Here is a 14,589-nt window from a genome sequence, read left to right as displayed (position 1 = left end):
ATTTTTTTTAAACGTTACAAAATTTATTGATATAGTGATATAAAATTAATAAGGCTAAAAGAAGCTACTTCATTTGAGATATAAGTTTCAAAGACAAACTGATTTACAAATTTGCACCTTAAGGTTTTTTATGTACCATTTCAATGCAGATGAGTTTTATTCTAGAAATATTTTACAGGACGATTTTTATCTTTTAGAACTTTAGAAAACTTTTTTTTTATGCGGTTTATATTTTATAGTAGTTTGAAAACTCTTTACGGTTTATTACTAGTTAGATAGGTAGGTTTACTTTTACCTTTAAACTAAGTTTATTCAATATAAAGTTTAAAGACAACGACGTAGTTGTATCAATCTTTTTTATGAAATATTGGGCTAACATATTATATTTATGAATGAATAATGTATTTATAGGTAAGCTAGCTTTTTAAAGTAACTAATACTTCTCAATAGTAAAAAGCTTATTTTCAAAACTGGTTAGATTTTTTTTATTAATTCTCATATACTATTATTTTTGTTCTGTTTAAACCAAAGACAAGAGCAAGTAATGTACTTATTAGAAATTTAATAAGTTCATAAATTTTATTAATAATAAAAACTTGATAATTAAGCTTATGACAAATAAAAAAAAAAATTTATGATAGCAAAATTAATTTAGGTTATAGAGTTGTAAAATTTTTGATGTTTTTTAATTTTTTTGTAGTATAGATAAAACTTACGCCTTTATTGAAAATTAGAAAGTATTAACAGAAGCATACAGTTTGTTAACTTCTATGAGTAAAAGCAATTGTTAGTTAATAATTGTTCGTGCTGTACTAGGTATTATTATTTTAACTTTATAATTTATTTTTTACAGTCTTTTAAACTAATCCCTGTAAAAACTATAATATTAGAGCGAGCAAAGAGAACACCTGAGTGAAGCAAAGTATGTTTCTTTCACGACAAAACGTATAACTTGTCCTCTAGATGTCGTTATTTTGTTTGAAATAAGCCCTGATCTCACACAATCAGAGCTTCGCCACACCACAACTTTTCTTCAGAGCTTAGTAAAAGCTTTCGAAACAAAAACTCAGGACACCGTAAGGTTTACATACACATCTTATGTATAAAAATGCTTTTGTTGCAGCTTAAGTTGTATTATTATGTGTTTTTCTATTTTCATATTTTTAATTAAACTAATTATGTATTATTAGTCTTTTTGTTAAAGTAAACAATTTTTCGTACTTGCTTTCTAAAAAGTTAAAGAAACTAGCTAATACAATATTACTTTTAAAAGCAATTTTATTAAAAAATTTAAAACAAATAATTTTATTCATAAATCATCCACAAATGTCAAATAGGTTAAATTAATAAAAGATAATTATAAACATTAAATTACCTAATTTATTACAAAATGTTTAAAGTTTTGTATTTTTAAAAGCTAATGAACATTATTTTAGTTTTTGTTGAGTAGCTTTATATGCAAATTAAAATAATAATCAATAATAAAAGAATCAGCGCTACACAATTGTCAGATGATCCGATAAGGCTGTTCACTATGAAGCAGTCTACACTGGCGAACAAAAACATTATGATGGATCGGCTGGACGAACTGTTTCCAAAAGCAGGAACTTCGGTACTTGAAGGAGATAAAGTGAAATCTGTTGTTTTGGTCAGTTAAATAACTTGTTGTATTTTGATTCAGCTTTGAATTGTTACCACCACTATTACTCTTTTTTTTTAATTTTGGAAAATTCTAGTCTAAAATTATATTTATTCCATTTATTTTATTTGAATTTAAGCTATAAAAGAGTACGTTAAATCGTTTTTTTATTTTAAAAATAAAACTTCTTTAATTAAATGCAATAATTTAGTAAGTAGTAAATCTTATATAAAGCTTGTAGTATAAAGTGCAAATTCTATTAAGCTTAAATTGATATTCTATAAGCTTTACAACTTACAGACCTGTATAAAAGGTTTCTATTAATTTCAAAACAAATAAAATACAAATTTTCAAAATTTTGAACATTCATGATTTATTTATTTTCATTAAGAAATATTTTTTACTTTTGTTTTAGCTTATCGCAATTCTAGTTTATCTTATTTCAAAAAACAAGCTTTAGAATTTTGTTTGCTTTCAAAATAGTTAAAAAGATCATTTTGTTATAGTTAATACCAAAACCATGAAAAACAGTTTTTTATACTAAAACTTATACATTATAGCTGTTAATAATAAGTTAGTTGTTGAAAAAAACAAAGACTTTATAAGTTTTTCAGTTTACTTTAATCTAAACTACAGAAAACGGTTTCATTCAGTAACTTAAAATAAAGGTATTGATAAATAACTTAATCTATTGAAAAATTCTTCACGTTTTAAGCTTAAGTTAAACTGTTCGACTTCATTTATACATTGTTTTGCAACAAATAAAAAAAAACTTTGATCTGTTTTAAGTATTCTTACATACATATGTGTAAGATCTTTTTATTAGTTTAGGTTAATTTAAAGGAGTTTTTTATTACTTATTAACTAATTAAAGGCAAGACTTACCTTTTAATTGACTTCCAATTCTACGGAAAAAGTGTATAAAAGTTGTTTTTGTTTGAGCTAAATCTGTTTCAATAATCAAGCTTCTTTAATTCGCAGTCAAACTTTAGCAACCATCGCAGTGGAGTGGCAAGAGTTTTGGTGGTTGTCATGACGAATCAGCACTACTCCAACATCATGCCCGAGTTGGAAGAAGAGTTTTCTTCGAGGGGAATTACCACTATAATTGTGCAGATGTCTAAAGCTATGGAGGATCCTTATATTAAGTATGTTAAGTAAATTGTTTCAAAACTCAAAGCCTGTTTCTCTCTTGAAAATTGAACAAATTTATGTTTAGTCTGTTGCAGGTGGTAAACTAATTTAATAACTAAAAACACTAGGTACATTGTGCAAGACTTGTAAACGAACTTATGTAAGCAAAGCTAGTATTTACATTTTTACGTTAGCAAATTAATTTTTCTAACTGTAATTAATTACATTAAAAGTTATTCAATAAAACTTTAGCGATTGTTTCTATGTGTTTAAAGTTTTTTTTTTTCAAAGTTTGACTATGTTTAAAATTGATAAAGATATTGTGCACCTAATCAAGCAACAAAATAAAGTAAATTTAAGTAAAAGCTTTTTATTGTTTTGTGTGGTTGGTAGAACAATGTTTACTAATTTCGATAACACATTCATAATATCATTTTGAAGGGTAAAAGATTGATTAAAAATTAATTTAAAGAATAATACTGAACTTTATAGTAAAAGTTAAACTTTAAATCCTTAGGCGAATAGTTTTTAGTGGTTTATATTTGTACAAGATATTGTAAACATGCCATTAAGCATTATTTTAAGCATAACACCTATCAACCCTATAACAAAGAGTATGAACTAATAAAACTAAAAAATTTATATTTTTAACAGCTTATTTGAATTAATAGGATTTCAAACGCTTTTCATTCACAAAAGTACAATAAAAGATATTTTAATTGTTTTTGCTTGTTGCAAGGTAAATATTGACAGCAACATTAAGTAATGTTTATATATAAACGAAATTGCTGAAAATTATCTCAAAGTCAGGCGGTGGTAAAAATAGCTTTAAATTTATTCTCTTTCTTTTAAGACTATTTTTATAAATTTCAAACTTTAACAAAGTTGTTAATAAGTCTTAATTTCATTAGAAAAAGCTTACCATTGTTTAATTCTCTTCTATAAGTTAAAAATGTGTAAACTGCTTGTTTATTTTTATAAGTTAAGAATACGTATTACCCCCTAAAAATAAATGTTAAAGTGTTTAAAGAATACTAACAGTTAGTTTTTGATACAATAGAAAAATATATTAATCTTAACAATTTAAACTGAAAAAACGATTCAACTCTTTTTTTTTAATTTTAGGCATACTGCATTACAAAAAAGTTAAAATTTTTAACTATATTCTATTTAATTCAACTTAAGTAAAGACATTTTATTAATTTTCACTTAGCTTGATAATTAAATCATGTATAAACTTCTTAAAAGCGTCTCAAGCATTTTTTATGACTGTAAAATTTCTATTTTTAGACTAGTAAAACATTTAAAACTTTTTTAACTAATTACAAAGTTTTTCTAATAATACACAGTAGACTGCTGGACAAAAAATAAACTATAAAAATCTTTAAAACCTGCTGCTTCGATATTTTTACTAGCATTAAACTTTAAAAATTGTATGAAGTTTATAAATCTTTATTAACTTATAACTCTCGTAAATTTCAAAAACAGCCAATCTACGATGCATCGTTACGTCATAGATAGTTTCGACAAACTCCACAAATCACTGAGTTATGTCGTCACAGACATGCAAAGGTCAAACGAATTTCCACTAAACTTAGTCATGCGTGAACGAAACTTGCAACCACGTGATTTGTACTTGCAACTCGATGAAAAAGGGTAATTGTTAATTAGTTTTCTAATTTTATTTAAAATATAATTTACATTTTAAAAAACGTACAAGTTATAAAAAGCGATGTACTTTTTCTTACTTCTATAGTCCAAAGAAAGTTCTTCGAATATCTTTAATGTAATTTTGAAACTATTAATTTTTTTTTCAATTATTACGCAAAATTATTTATAATCATTTAATTATTATTTACGTTCTAATGCTGTTATGCCATTTTACAGCCAACTGTATGCTTATTGGGTGCAGCCTGTTGAAAAACCTAAACATTATTGGCTGCGACTAAAGTCCCCCAATGGACTCGTGTGGAAGAAAAACTTTACACAAGGGTTTGCTGTGATTGTAATGCAAATTATAAAAACATGTGTTTAGTTCCAAAAAAAAAATTAAGTAAACATCTTTACGATTTAAATTATCTATTCAGCTCCTTTCAAAGTTTGATTTTAGAAAATACGCAGTAAGTATCCATTTTCATAGGTCTTTTTCAAGAATACTGTAAAACTTTATTTTCAATCAATAGTATCATACCTTACTATTATTAAAAACAATATTTTTCATTTTTAAACAGTATTCAAAAATACTTTTAGAAAATATAAAAAGGTTTTGTTTTAAATAGATATCAAAATAATCACTATAGTTTTATAAATAAGTGAAATTTTAAACTTTGGCAACGTTCTTATTATATTCCAAGTCAGTTTTTGAATTTAAAAAATAACCTAACAATTTTAAGTGTAAAAATATAGAATAGAAACTTAAATTTATTTAATTTTACTAATAATGAACGAGTTTTAAAGTATACTAAACTAAAAGGTTCATTACTTTCGGCTGTTTACAGTTTCGTTTGGCAAAAACTTAATAGAGGATTAAAACTAAGCAGCTTTAAGTCTTTAGCTTAGGTAAACTTGTGTAACAAAAACTTTAAACTGTTATCATAGATTTTTTTTTGAAGTTACTAAGATATACTTGAAATGTTATTTTCTTAAATTTAAACTTTTATAAAAGTATTTTGTCGAAATATTTTTTTTTTTTTGAATTTTAGTATAACTTACATAATTTTTCTATTTAAAAATTTTTAAAGTATCAAGTAACACTTTTTCGATAGATTAAAGTAAACTTAAGTTTTTAAACAAAAAATAAAAAGTAAAGCACTTTAAAACCTTTTAGTGCAGCTTAAAAAGTATCAAGTAACACTGTTTCGATAGATTAAAGTAAACTTAAGCTTCACTAAAACGTTTTAAAGTGCTTTAGTTTTAAACCTAAGAACCTTATATTTTAAATAAAACAATCCTTACTAGCTTGCATTTCACTGTACAGAATCAACAAAACAATGAGATACAACATGATGAGCAATTTACTGGATAAAGAAATAAAGTACACATTAGTCGTAGAGGCCGTAGCTGTCGACGGTGTAATCAGTAGAAACATAATTTCGTTTAAGTCGAACGTAACCGTCAGCAATAGCAACAGACCTCCTAATGGTTATTGTTAGAACTTGTGAAAATTATTGCTAAAAATAACTACTTGTTGAGTGTTTCAAACTTTATAAGTTAAACGAGGTCTTTTAAGCCATTTAAAGTATAAGTTTTGTCTTACTTGAAAAAGGTTTTCAACACTACAATTTAATAACAACTTTAATAATTTTTATAAAACTGTCAACTAAAATGACATTTTTTTCAAAACTCAAACAAAATAAAATACTGCATAGTTCTCTGAATTCGTTTTAATTTTTCTTTATCACTTTTAGTCTTTTTTTTTAACGAAAGCTTTAGTCAATTAGCATAACTTTATTAATTTTTGTATTTTTATGTTCATCAACAACTACGTTTTTTTGTTAACAATGACCATATATCCCAAGGTGTTTGATTTAAATAAGTGAAACGATTGTCAGGTAGGAAAAAACAAGAACCAACGACACCACCTTTAACAATTCCGACAACCGTAGAAGTAGACACTAGGAAGTGCTGTGGAGTTGGACATATAAGAAATTCGTTCCTGAGAAGGCTGCGTGAACGCTTGAGAAAAATTAATCAAGGTTTTTTTTTTTATATCAAGTAAATATTTAATTATCACCTGTGTGTTAGTATATTAACTTTTGATTATGAAACAATACTTAAACAAAATAAGTTTACTTTTTTTCTACTTATAGAATCTGTAATTAAGTTATACTAGTAAATAAACAGTATATTTCATAAAAATATTTTATCGATATACAATTTTTCAAAAAACTTTTCAAACTTTGTATTACAAAATGCGTTTCGTTCGAATGAGTTCATCAATACATTTTTTTTAATCAAAAAGGATTAATTAAATGATATATTTTTAAAGTTTAACTTGTAACAAGTTTAGTTTAGCTTTAGTGTATATATTTTTAAAACTAAAAAGTAAAAACAGTTACTTTATATTCAAATTTAACAATTAAAATAACTCATAACCTTTAAACAATTTGAATGTATATAACCAAGTCATAAATAATGAAACTAAATGCAAATCTTAAAACTTCTAATCGTCCTTTTTTAAGAAATTAGTTTTTAATAACTTTTGTTTACCATTATATAAGTCTATAAGTTTGATGAATTAATAATAGTTTCTTTAAATTTAAATCAAAAGGTAACATATCTCATATAACATAATCTAAAAAAACTTGAATAAAGTTTACTAAATGTAAATATTCACAATTGTTAACCATGTTTTTTTAAACTACATAAGTTTAAATTATTTTTCTTAAATATTAGCAGACTCGCCAAGTTGCCTTTTAAGTGGAAGCAATGTTGTACTATTGGTAGATGGCTCACTATTTAAAAATTCTAATAAAACTGCTTCAACAAAACGCTTCATAAAAAACTTAATTGTTGGAAAATTTAAAGTTGAACAAAAAAATAGGTTAAACAAGTTTTTCTCTACTAAGATTTTTGTTCACCTAAATTACATAGCTTATATTCATATAGTAACTTATTATTGTTTCATGTTTTTAAATTTGGAACTTTTTACTTATTTTTTTATGCCATCATTTGGTATTTAAACTACAATTTTTTAGTTGTTTATGAAATTATAACTCGCTAAAACAGTGTAATTATAGTTCCAATGTACCAGTACGTTTTTACATTGTTTTTTTTTTCTAACTTATTATAATACTAATTCTGCTTTGATTGTCATAATTTGCTTAACACTTGTTTCCTAGGAATGCTATACAAAGAAGAAAGCAAGCTATAAGACAAAAGACATTGAAAAAAATTCATCCTATTTTAACCTACGGAGTTGGAGTTTCAATAGTTCAATTTACAGATGACGCAAAAATTGAGTTAGAATTAAAAAATAGAATTCCAAGTTCAGCCATCATTAAAAATATTGACAAAATAACTTTGAAAGGTTTTTATTAGTTATTTAATAAGTCATTAGGTAAAAATAAACAGCGTAATCAAGTTAAAACTAACTTTATGTTTTAGGTTCAAAACTGAATTACCTTTTAAAAACTGTATTGCTTTATTTTATTGTCCAACCGTTCTATTTATCTGAACTTTGATAAATTTAAAATTGTTCGTTAGTTAGTTAAAAATCTGTTTAATTTCTTCTTTGAATTTTTGTTTTTTTACAAAAGCTTTAGAAATACTATATCAAAAAAAAACGAAAAATTTCTTTGCAAAATAAGTTTTTTTTCGAAAATACTGACTTAGTTTAAAATGTTTTCATTAATATTCTATATAATTTAATTATGCCTTTTTAATGAAATTTCTGTAAGCGCTAACAAACCTTACAAAGTTAAGCCTTTATACCAATAGCTTATTTTTCTTTCAAGTATGCCTTTAAAGATTTTTATTAAGCTGTGAAAATAATGTAGTGTCTTACTTATATATTTTGCAACTTCGTTTTATTAAAATAAAATGACGTACTCAATGTCTAAGTACAAAGCTATTAATTTTTGCGCTGAACTCATGTTTATATTTATTCATTTGTAGTTTGCGGATTTAAGTCAAATATTTTACAACAATTGTTATTCTTCTTTCAAAAGATTTTCTTTTAAAACTGTATTGTTTGTATTTTTGAACTTAAGTTTTATGTTTCCTTACTTTTTTTTTCTACAGCTTTTACTTATAAATAATCTTTTAGTCTGTTGTTATATTCTTCTTTTACGTTAAACTAAAACACTTTCTAGACAAAAAAAGCAGCAACTTAAGCAAGGCTTTAACTTTTGTTGATCAGAATATTCTTAAGAATGCCTCAACATCAACAAAACTAGTTAATAATATAAACTTTATTATCATTGCAAGTGACAAAAGTTCATTTACTTCTGAAGAAAGTGATAATTTAATAGAAGTTTCTAATAAACTTTCTGAAGCGGGTAATTTTTTTTTTAATCATTTTATGCATAGTTTACTTATAATTAACGATAATAGATAATAACTTTAAACTAATGTGTTTCGATTTATTTGCTTTTAAACATAGAAAGTCCTTTAATTTTTATATGATGCATAAAACAAGCCAGTTCTTTAAAAAAATATTTGATTAGCTTTAAAATGTAGTAAAGGGCACAATGCTAAAATGTAGCTTGCTTTGTTTATGTTGGCTGATAAATATTCTTTCAAGGTATAATTTTGGCATTCGTTTGGGAACTGTCGGAACCGGTTTCGTTTTTAGAGAACAGCTCTTTTCCATGGATCACCCAACTAGCTAAAAATTTTAGTTCAATCTCGATGCATAATAGTCTTTATAATGAAGTTTGTAAAAAAACTAAATCAATTTCTGTTTTTGAAAGTGAGAACTTAATTTATCATTTATAATTTTTAACAAAGTTTAATTTTTGTTTTTTTTTTCAAACTTGATAAACAACACTTTAACTATACCAACAATTTTTCTTCGAACTTAATTTTTATGAAATCTTTATCTAAAAAATGTGCAGAAAAACTTTGCATTCTTTCGAAATAAAAATTATTTTTAGTACATTAGTACAAAAAGTTTATTTTATAAGATTTGAGCGTTTTTTATAATTCTTAATTTTAAAAATGCTTCTTATATCTTTTGTATATACTTTTTTAAAGTTTAAAGTAAACAATATTAATAAAACTTATTTTTAGAGTCTATCAACCCAGAGGACGACAATTGTAGACAGTGTATCGGGACAACTGTGTCTCCTGTCACTACAACCACAATTGCAACGCCTAAAAAAGTATTTTTAATAAAAGTTTTGAAACTATAGAAATATACTTTTTAATAAGTTTACAGATATTTTTTATTATTAGATGAATACTTTCTATTATTGATGACTAGACTAGATTTTACATAAAAACTAAAATTGTTCCTGTTTTATTTAACTACTTTTAATTGTATCAATTAGAAGAAGCTTCCTGAAAAACCGAGGCGACCTAAGGTAGGTAGAAGACGCGACTTTTCAACTCGAGCGTGCCTTGCAAAACCTGAAAGTCTGCTTAAACTTTTGCAGTCTGAAAACTCAAAGGTTTTAACTTTTAATTTTTATCTTACACCTGGTTTTTTAAGTGATAAAACAATTTTTATGTAAAATTTAGAAAGAAGAAGGAAAATGTCCGAATGGGTTGTTAACTCCTAATGCTTTTAGAAAAGCGCTGAAAGTTAGTTTAAACTTTTTAGTTAATTACTTTTTTAATTTAAAAGCAATTAATTTATTATTGACAGTCAAAGTATACCTATACTTCACTAACATTTGCAAGCTTTAAATTTAAAGTAGCAAAGTGTCAAGTGTTTTAACAGTTACATTATATTTCAGGGGGACACCGGAAAGCCAGGAGCAGTTGGTCCCATGGTCACTAATATTTATACATGCTAACTTAAAACCTAATTAAAACCAAAAATTATTTAAAACAGGGTCCAACCGGTTTTAGAGGGTCAAAGGGGGAACGAGGTATTCCTGGTAGACCAGGACCAGAGGTTTTACTTAAATATTTAACTATACAAAAAGTTTTTAAATATACAAACTATTTTTGTAGTAAAAATTGTACAGTGTTTACAAAACAAAACCGTAAGTAATTCAATTTGTATTAATAATTTAAAATATAAAGGGTTTAAATGGACACCAGGGTGCTAAAGGAGAACCCGGAATTTCCAAGATAAACTTGGAGAAAACAGTTCGAAGTATCTTCAAAGAAATGATGAAAGGTAGGTTTTTTTTTTGACATTCTTTTTATGTATATGCTTTTAATAACACAAATAAATACTTAAAATTTAATTTCTATTTTGATGGTATTTTTGAAATCGTTTTCACACTTTGCTGATGTTTGATAAACTAGATTATTATAATTATTTGCCCATTACCTTCAAAGTTTTTTTGTTTTAAATACTTTATCTTAAAATTTTGTTAACTTCTGTAAAACATGTTTTTGTTTCATAAGGTATTCTTTTAGGCAATTACTATTATTTTATCATTAAAATTTTTTTTTAACATTTTTCTAAAAACGAAATAAAAAAAGATTTTTTATGTAATACTTTTTTATAAAGTTTAATCTATGGCGTAAAACTAAATTTACTTTATAATTAGGTTATTGCAAAACTAAACAATTTTTATACTTTGTATTAAGTTTAGAATTTACACATTTAAGAAATCTTTATGAATTTTAAGCTCTTTAAAGTTGATATATTTTAGTAGCCTATAGCCCTATAGCATAGATTTTGATATACTTTTTAAATTGTTTAGAGTTTTAAACTGATACTATTTTTAACTAATTTTAGAACAAGAAATACGTCTTTTAAAAGTGATATCTGAACTACTTGTTGAAAAAGATGTAAATATTAAAAATAGCACTTTAACAAACATTTCAGAAACAAGTTAGTGAAAATTAAGTACTACAATATTTATGATAAACATTTTTTTTTCTAAAATAATATATAATGCACAATTTTGTTACTCAATGTTGACCAGTTAAATAAATTTTGTTTTATATAAGAATAAAAGATTTTAAAAGTTGCAACGTTTAAACCAAGGCTAAGAACTACTAACTTTACTTTGTTTCTGGGATACTAAATAATATTTATAAACCTATACATTTTTCAAACAATATAACAGTAACAAAAAAACTATTAAACTTGGATCCATCAACGACGTTTGATGACCAAACAACTGATTCGGAGTGCGGGGAAGGTCCATGTATAGGAGATGATGAGGACTATTTAGAAGGATCAGCTTCTGGAGATGGTGAATGATATGACATATATTTGAGTTAAGTTCTATATTGCAAAGAAAGTTAAGTTTATTTAGTTGTGTAGTTTACCAATGTAAATGCAAATAACTAAGTTTAAGTAGAATTGTTAAAAGGCTAGATCATTTGTTTAAGCTTTTTGTTTGCATCGGTATCTCTTCATGTAATTAAACTAGTAGTGATCTGGTTTGTTTTAAAGTAAATTTAGGTGAATCAATAAATTAAATTTTCAATTTACTTATGCCTGTATAAAATTTTTCTATAAACGTTGCTACAAAATTATTCTACTATAAATGTACATAAAAAACTGTGTTTTTATACTTTGCCATTTCAGTTTAATGCAAAACTTGGTAATATCATTTAAGGTTTTTATGAGTATCTTTTTCTAACTTAGAAGTTTTTAATGGGAGAACTTGTAGTTTAAAACATATTTTTTTAATCATTTAAACTTTTTAATATGTCTTATAAAGTAACAAAATATAAAAACAATAAACAACTATGAAACTGTTTGTAAACACGTTCAACAAAAGTACAAATAACATAAAATATTAACCTACATAACTATACAGTTAATTAAAAATTACAACCTTTTATCAAATACATATCGACTTACTTAAAAATAGTTTTGTAAAAATTTAATTTCTAACATGGTATTACAATCTAACTTGTTTAAATCTTCGAAGTTTTCAAGAAATTATCCTTAATAATAATTTGATTTATACGAGGAAAAATTTGTTAAACAGAAAAGTTAAAAGTTTTCAATAATTTAACTATAAACCAAAATACTAAAACTTAAAGCATACTTAAACGTTTGTGTGTATACGAAACTATATTACAAAACTTTTATCAAATTTTTAAAATAAGTTGTATATGATGATACCAATTAAGTCTTAATTTTTTTATTTAATAATGTTGTTAAAATTTATTAAGGCTAATTTTTAAATATTTTCATAAAGAATTTTAACTTCATTTTTCTTGTTTGATTTTCTTTTGAATCTGATAAAAATTGATTTGTTTAAGAGGAAAGTTAGCATTTAAAGATGTTATACTTACAGTCGAGATGTTACATTTTAACCTCAGATATTTTTTTATCACAGATTGCTACTTGTTTTATTAAGTTTATACTACTTGTACTTTTATACAGTTATAAACTACTGAAAAGAACATTTCATATATATTTTTTTGGTTTTTTACTATTTAAACATGTTTAATACTAATCATATTATAAATCTATTTTAGATCCCTAATACTCACCTATGCATTTTAAATGAGCTTTTTTATATAAGTTAAAAAACATATTTTATTGTTATTATTGAAATTTCCTAACAGTTTGAATAACACAATAATATTTGTTTTTTTTTATCTTCAGTAAAACTGACCTTCTTTAATACACTTTACTCGATTTCTTGTCAATTTTTTCAACTTTTGCATTTTTTTTAGTTATAATCCTTATAAAGCTTTTAAGTATAAATTAAGTTTTCATTTTGGATTATTAAAAATCTTAAAAAGCAAAATATTTCAAAATTTATAAATTTTAAGTAATTTTCATACTTATCAATTGCTTAAAGTATTTAGTTCCGAAACTTAGAAATAAAAATTATTTATAGCTTTTTTTTTTCTTTATAAACGTATTAATTTTAAACTTTAATGTGTGAAAACTTTGCCGTATAACTTGCCTAAAATTGCAAAAAAGTAGTAAGAAATCAATTTTTTAATTTTAACATAATATTAAATTACTATTTTAGTTGTCAAGTTTGCACAGATTTTAAGTCAATTTTTATTTCAGCATGAATTTTTGATCATATATAATACTTTTTAATAAATCGTTGAAACAACTTATTAATGCTTTTCTATACAACATTTATAGTATTATGTAGTATATATTTTATATTAAAATATATAAATGTATATTTAATAGATTATTAAAACTAAACTTACCTATATTTCATTTTAAACTAGTTTAACTTTAAAATTTGACTTTTGTAAACAACATATTAATTATAAATAACATTTTAAATTTAATTTTTATTTTCCAATTCATCGCTCTGTATACTTTTGTTTTCAGCTTTTTTTAGCGTCTGATGAACTGCTCTGCAGGGAAACGGCGTAACGCAATAAAAGTTAAACAACAAATTTATATATGTAAATATTTAATATAACAAAACTAAAAAATAGAGTTACAAAATATACGTCTTAGCAAACCAAATTGTGGTCTAGTTTTTAAATTTCTAAATGTTATTATCATAAGTAAAGATATTGTTTGTTTAAATTTTAGGTGCTGAAACAAAATAATGATGTCTTAAAACTAAAAGCTTGTGCGTTTTTTATGTAATTTTAAATTACCATATGAAATAAACTAATTTTATTTTTTCAAAGCTTTTATAAAATTTTAAAAACCTTATGAAAAGTGTTATCAGAATAAATTTATTTTTAGTTTTTTTAAACAGTCTCCAACAAAATCAACAAATAAGTACGAAAACTAAATAATTGTTATTTTCAGAGAGTGAATTAAGCAATTGTTTTTTGTTTCCATTTTACAATTTTTTTATTCATTGAAGCAATAACTTTTGTATTACGGCTAGTATAAATTCTGGTATATATTAAGACATAAACAAGTTTAAACACGTACAAAAAAAGTTGTAACTGTGTAGCTTGTAATCGATGAAATTTATCTAACACATCTTGTTATATTTCTGGTAAAACTTATATTTTACTTTTTAATACGTGATAAATTTGATATAACTACTGTTTATAAAATCAAAAACTGGTGTATCTGAACCACATATGGTCCCATTTTTCTACCATTAACAAAAACGTGTAATGTTAAAAGGGCATAATTAAAAATTCTCGCAAGTTTTATATTAAAAATACCGAGTAGTATTTTTTTAAACATCCCTAAAACTATAGAACAAGTTACTTTCAAAATTTTCAATGTAAAAAATAGAAAAAAAATCAATCTAACTTAAGTTTTGAGAATGACATAAAAAAAT

At 24.2% G+C, this 14,589-nt stretch overlaps 1 protein-coding gene across 3 annotated transcripts in view; it reads left to right on the top strand.

Moving 5' to 3' along the window:
* LOC145841940 (uncharacterized) overlaps nt 1–12,296 on the top strand; it is a 32,967-nt gene extending 20,671 nt beyond the window's left edge. Inside the window, exons 18-36 of one of the 3 annotated variants that reach the window (XM_082949251.1) lie at nt 891–1,081; nt 1,489–1,648; nt 2,621–2,787; nt 4,262–4,429; nt 4,661–4,765; nt 5,751–5,914; nt 6,325–6,468; nt 7,172–7,316; nt 7,615–7,802; nt 8,587–8,772; nt 9,018–9,185; nt 9,506–9,597; nt 9,766–9,885; nt 9,956–10,018; nt 10,174–10,209; nt 10,272–10,334; nt 10,466–10,562; nt 11,133–11,228; nt 11,467–12,296. In XM_082949251.1, coding sequence (XP_082805377.1) covers nt 891–1,081; nt 1,489–1,648; nt 2,621–2,787; nt 4,262–4,429; nt 4,661–4,765; nt 5,751–5,914; nt 6,325–6,468; nt 7,172–7,316; nt 7,615–7,802; nt 8,587–8,772; nt 9,018–9,185; nt 9,506–9,597; nt 9,766–9,885; nt 9,956–10,018; nt 10,174–10,209; nt 10,272–10,334; nt 10,466–10,562; nt 11,133–11,228; nt 11,467–11,603 — 2,490 coding nt within the window. In that variant the 3' untranslated portion in view covers nt 11,604–12,296. Of the gene's footprint in view, nt 1–890; nt 1,082–1,488; nt 1,649–2,620; nt 2,788–4,261; nt 4,430–4,660; nt 4,766–5,750; nt 5,915–6,324; nt 6,469–7,168; nt 7,317–7,614; nt 7,803–8,586; nt 8,773–9,017; nt 9,186–9,505; nt 9,598–9,765; nt 9,886–9,955; nt 10,019–10,173; nt 10,210–10,271; nt 10,335–10,465; nt 10,563–11,132; nt 11,229–11,466 lie in introns of all 3 variants that reach the window. The other 2 variants (XM_082949253.1, XM_082949250.1) reach the window with 2 other exon arrangements.
* The last annotated feature ends 2,293 nt before the right edge of the window (nt 12,297–14,589 follow it).

The sequence above is a fragment of the Thalia democratica genome, chromosome 8 (genome assembly GCF_965202585.1).
Source record: "Thalia democratica chromosome 8, ktThaDemo2.hap1.1, whole genome shotgun sequence".
Taxonomy (NCBI): Eukaryota; Metazoa; Chordata; class Thaliacea; order Salpida; family Salpidae; genus Thalia; species Thalia democratica.
The sequence above is the reverse complement of the archived record's forward strand: the minus strand, read 5'-3'. Positions and strand labels throughout refer to the sequence as shown.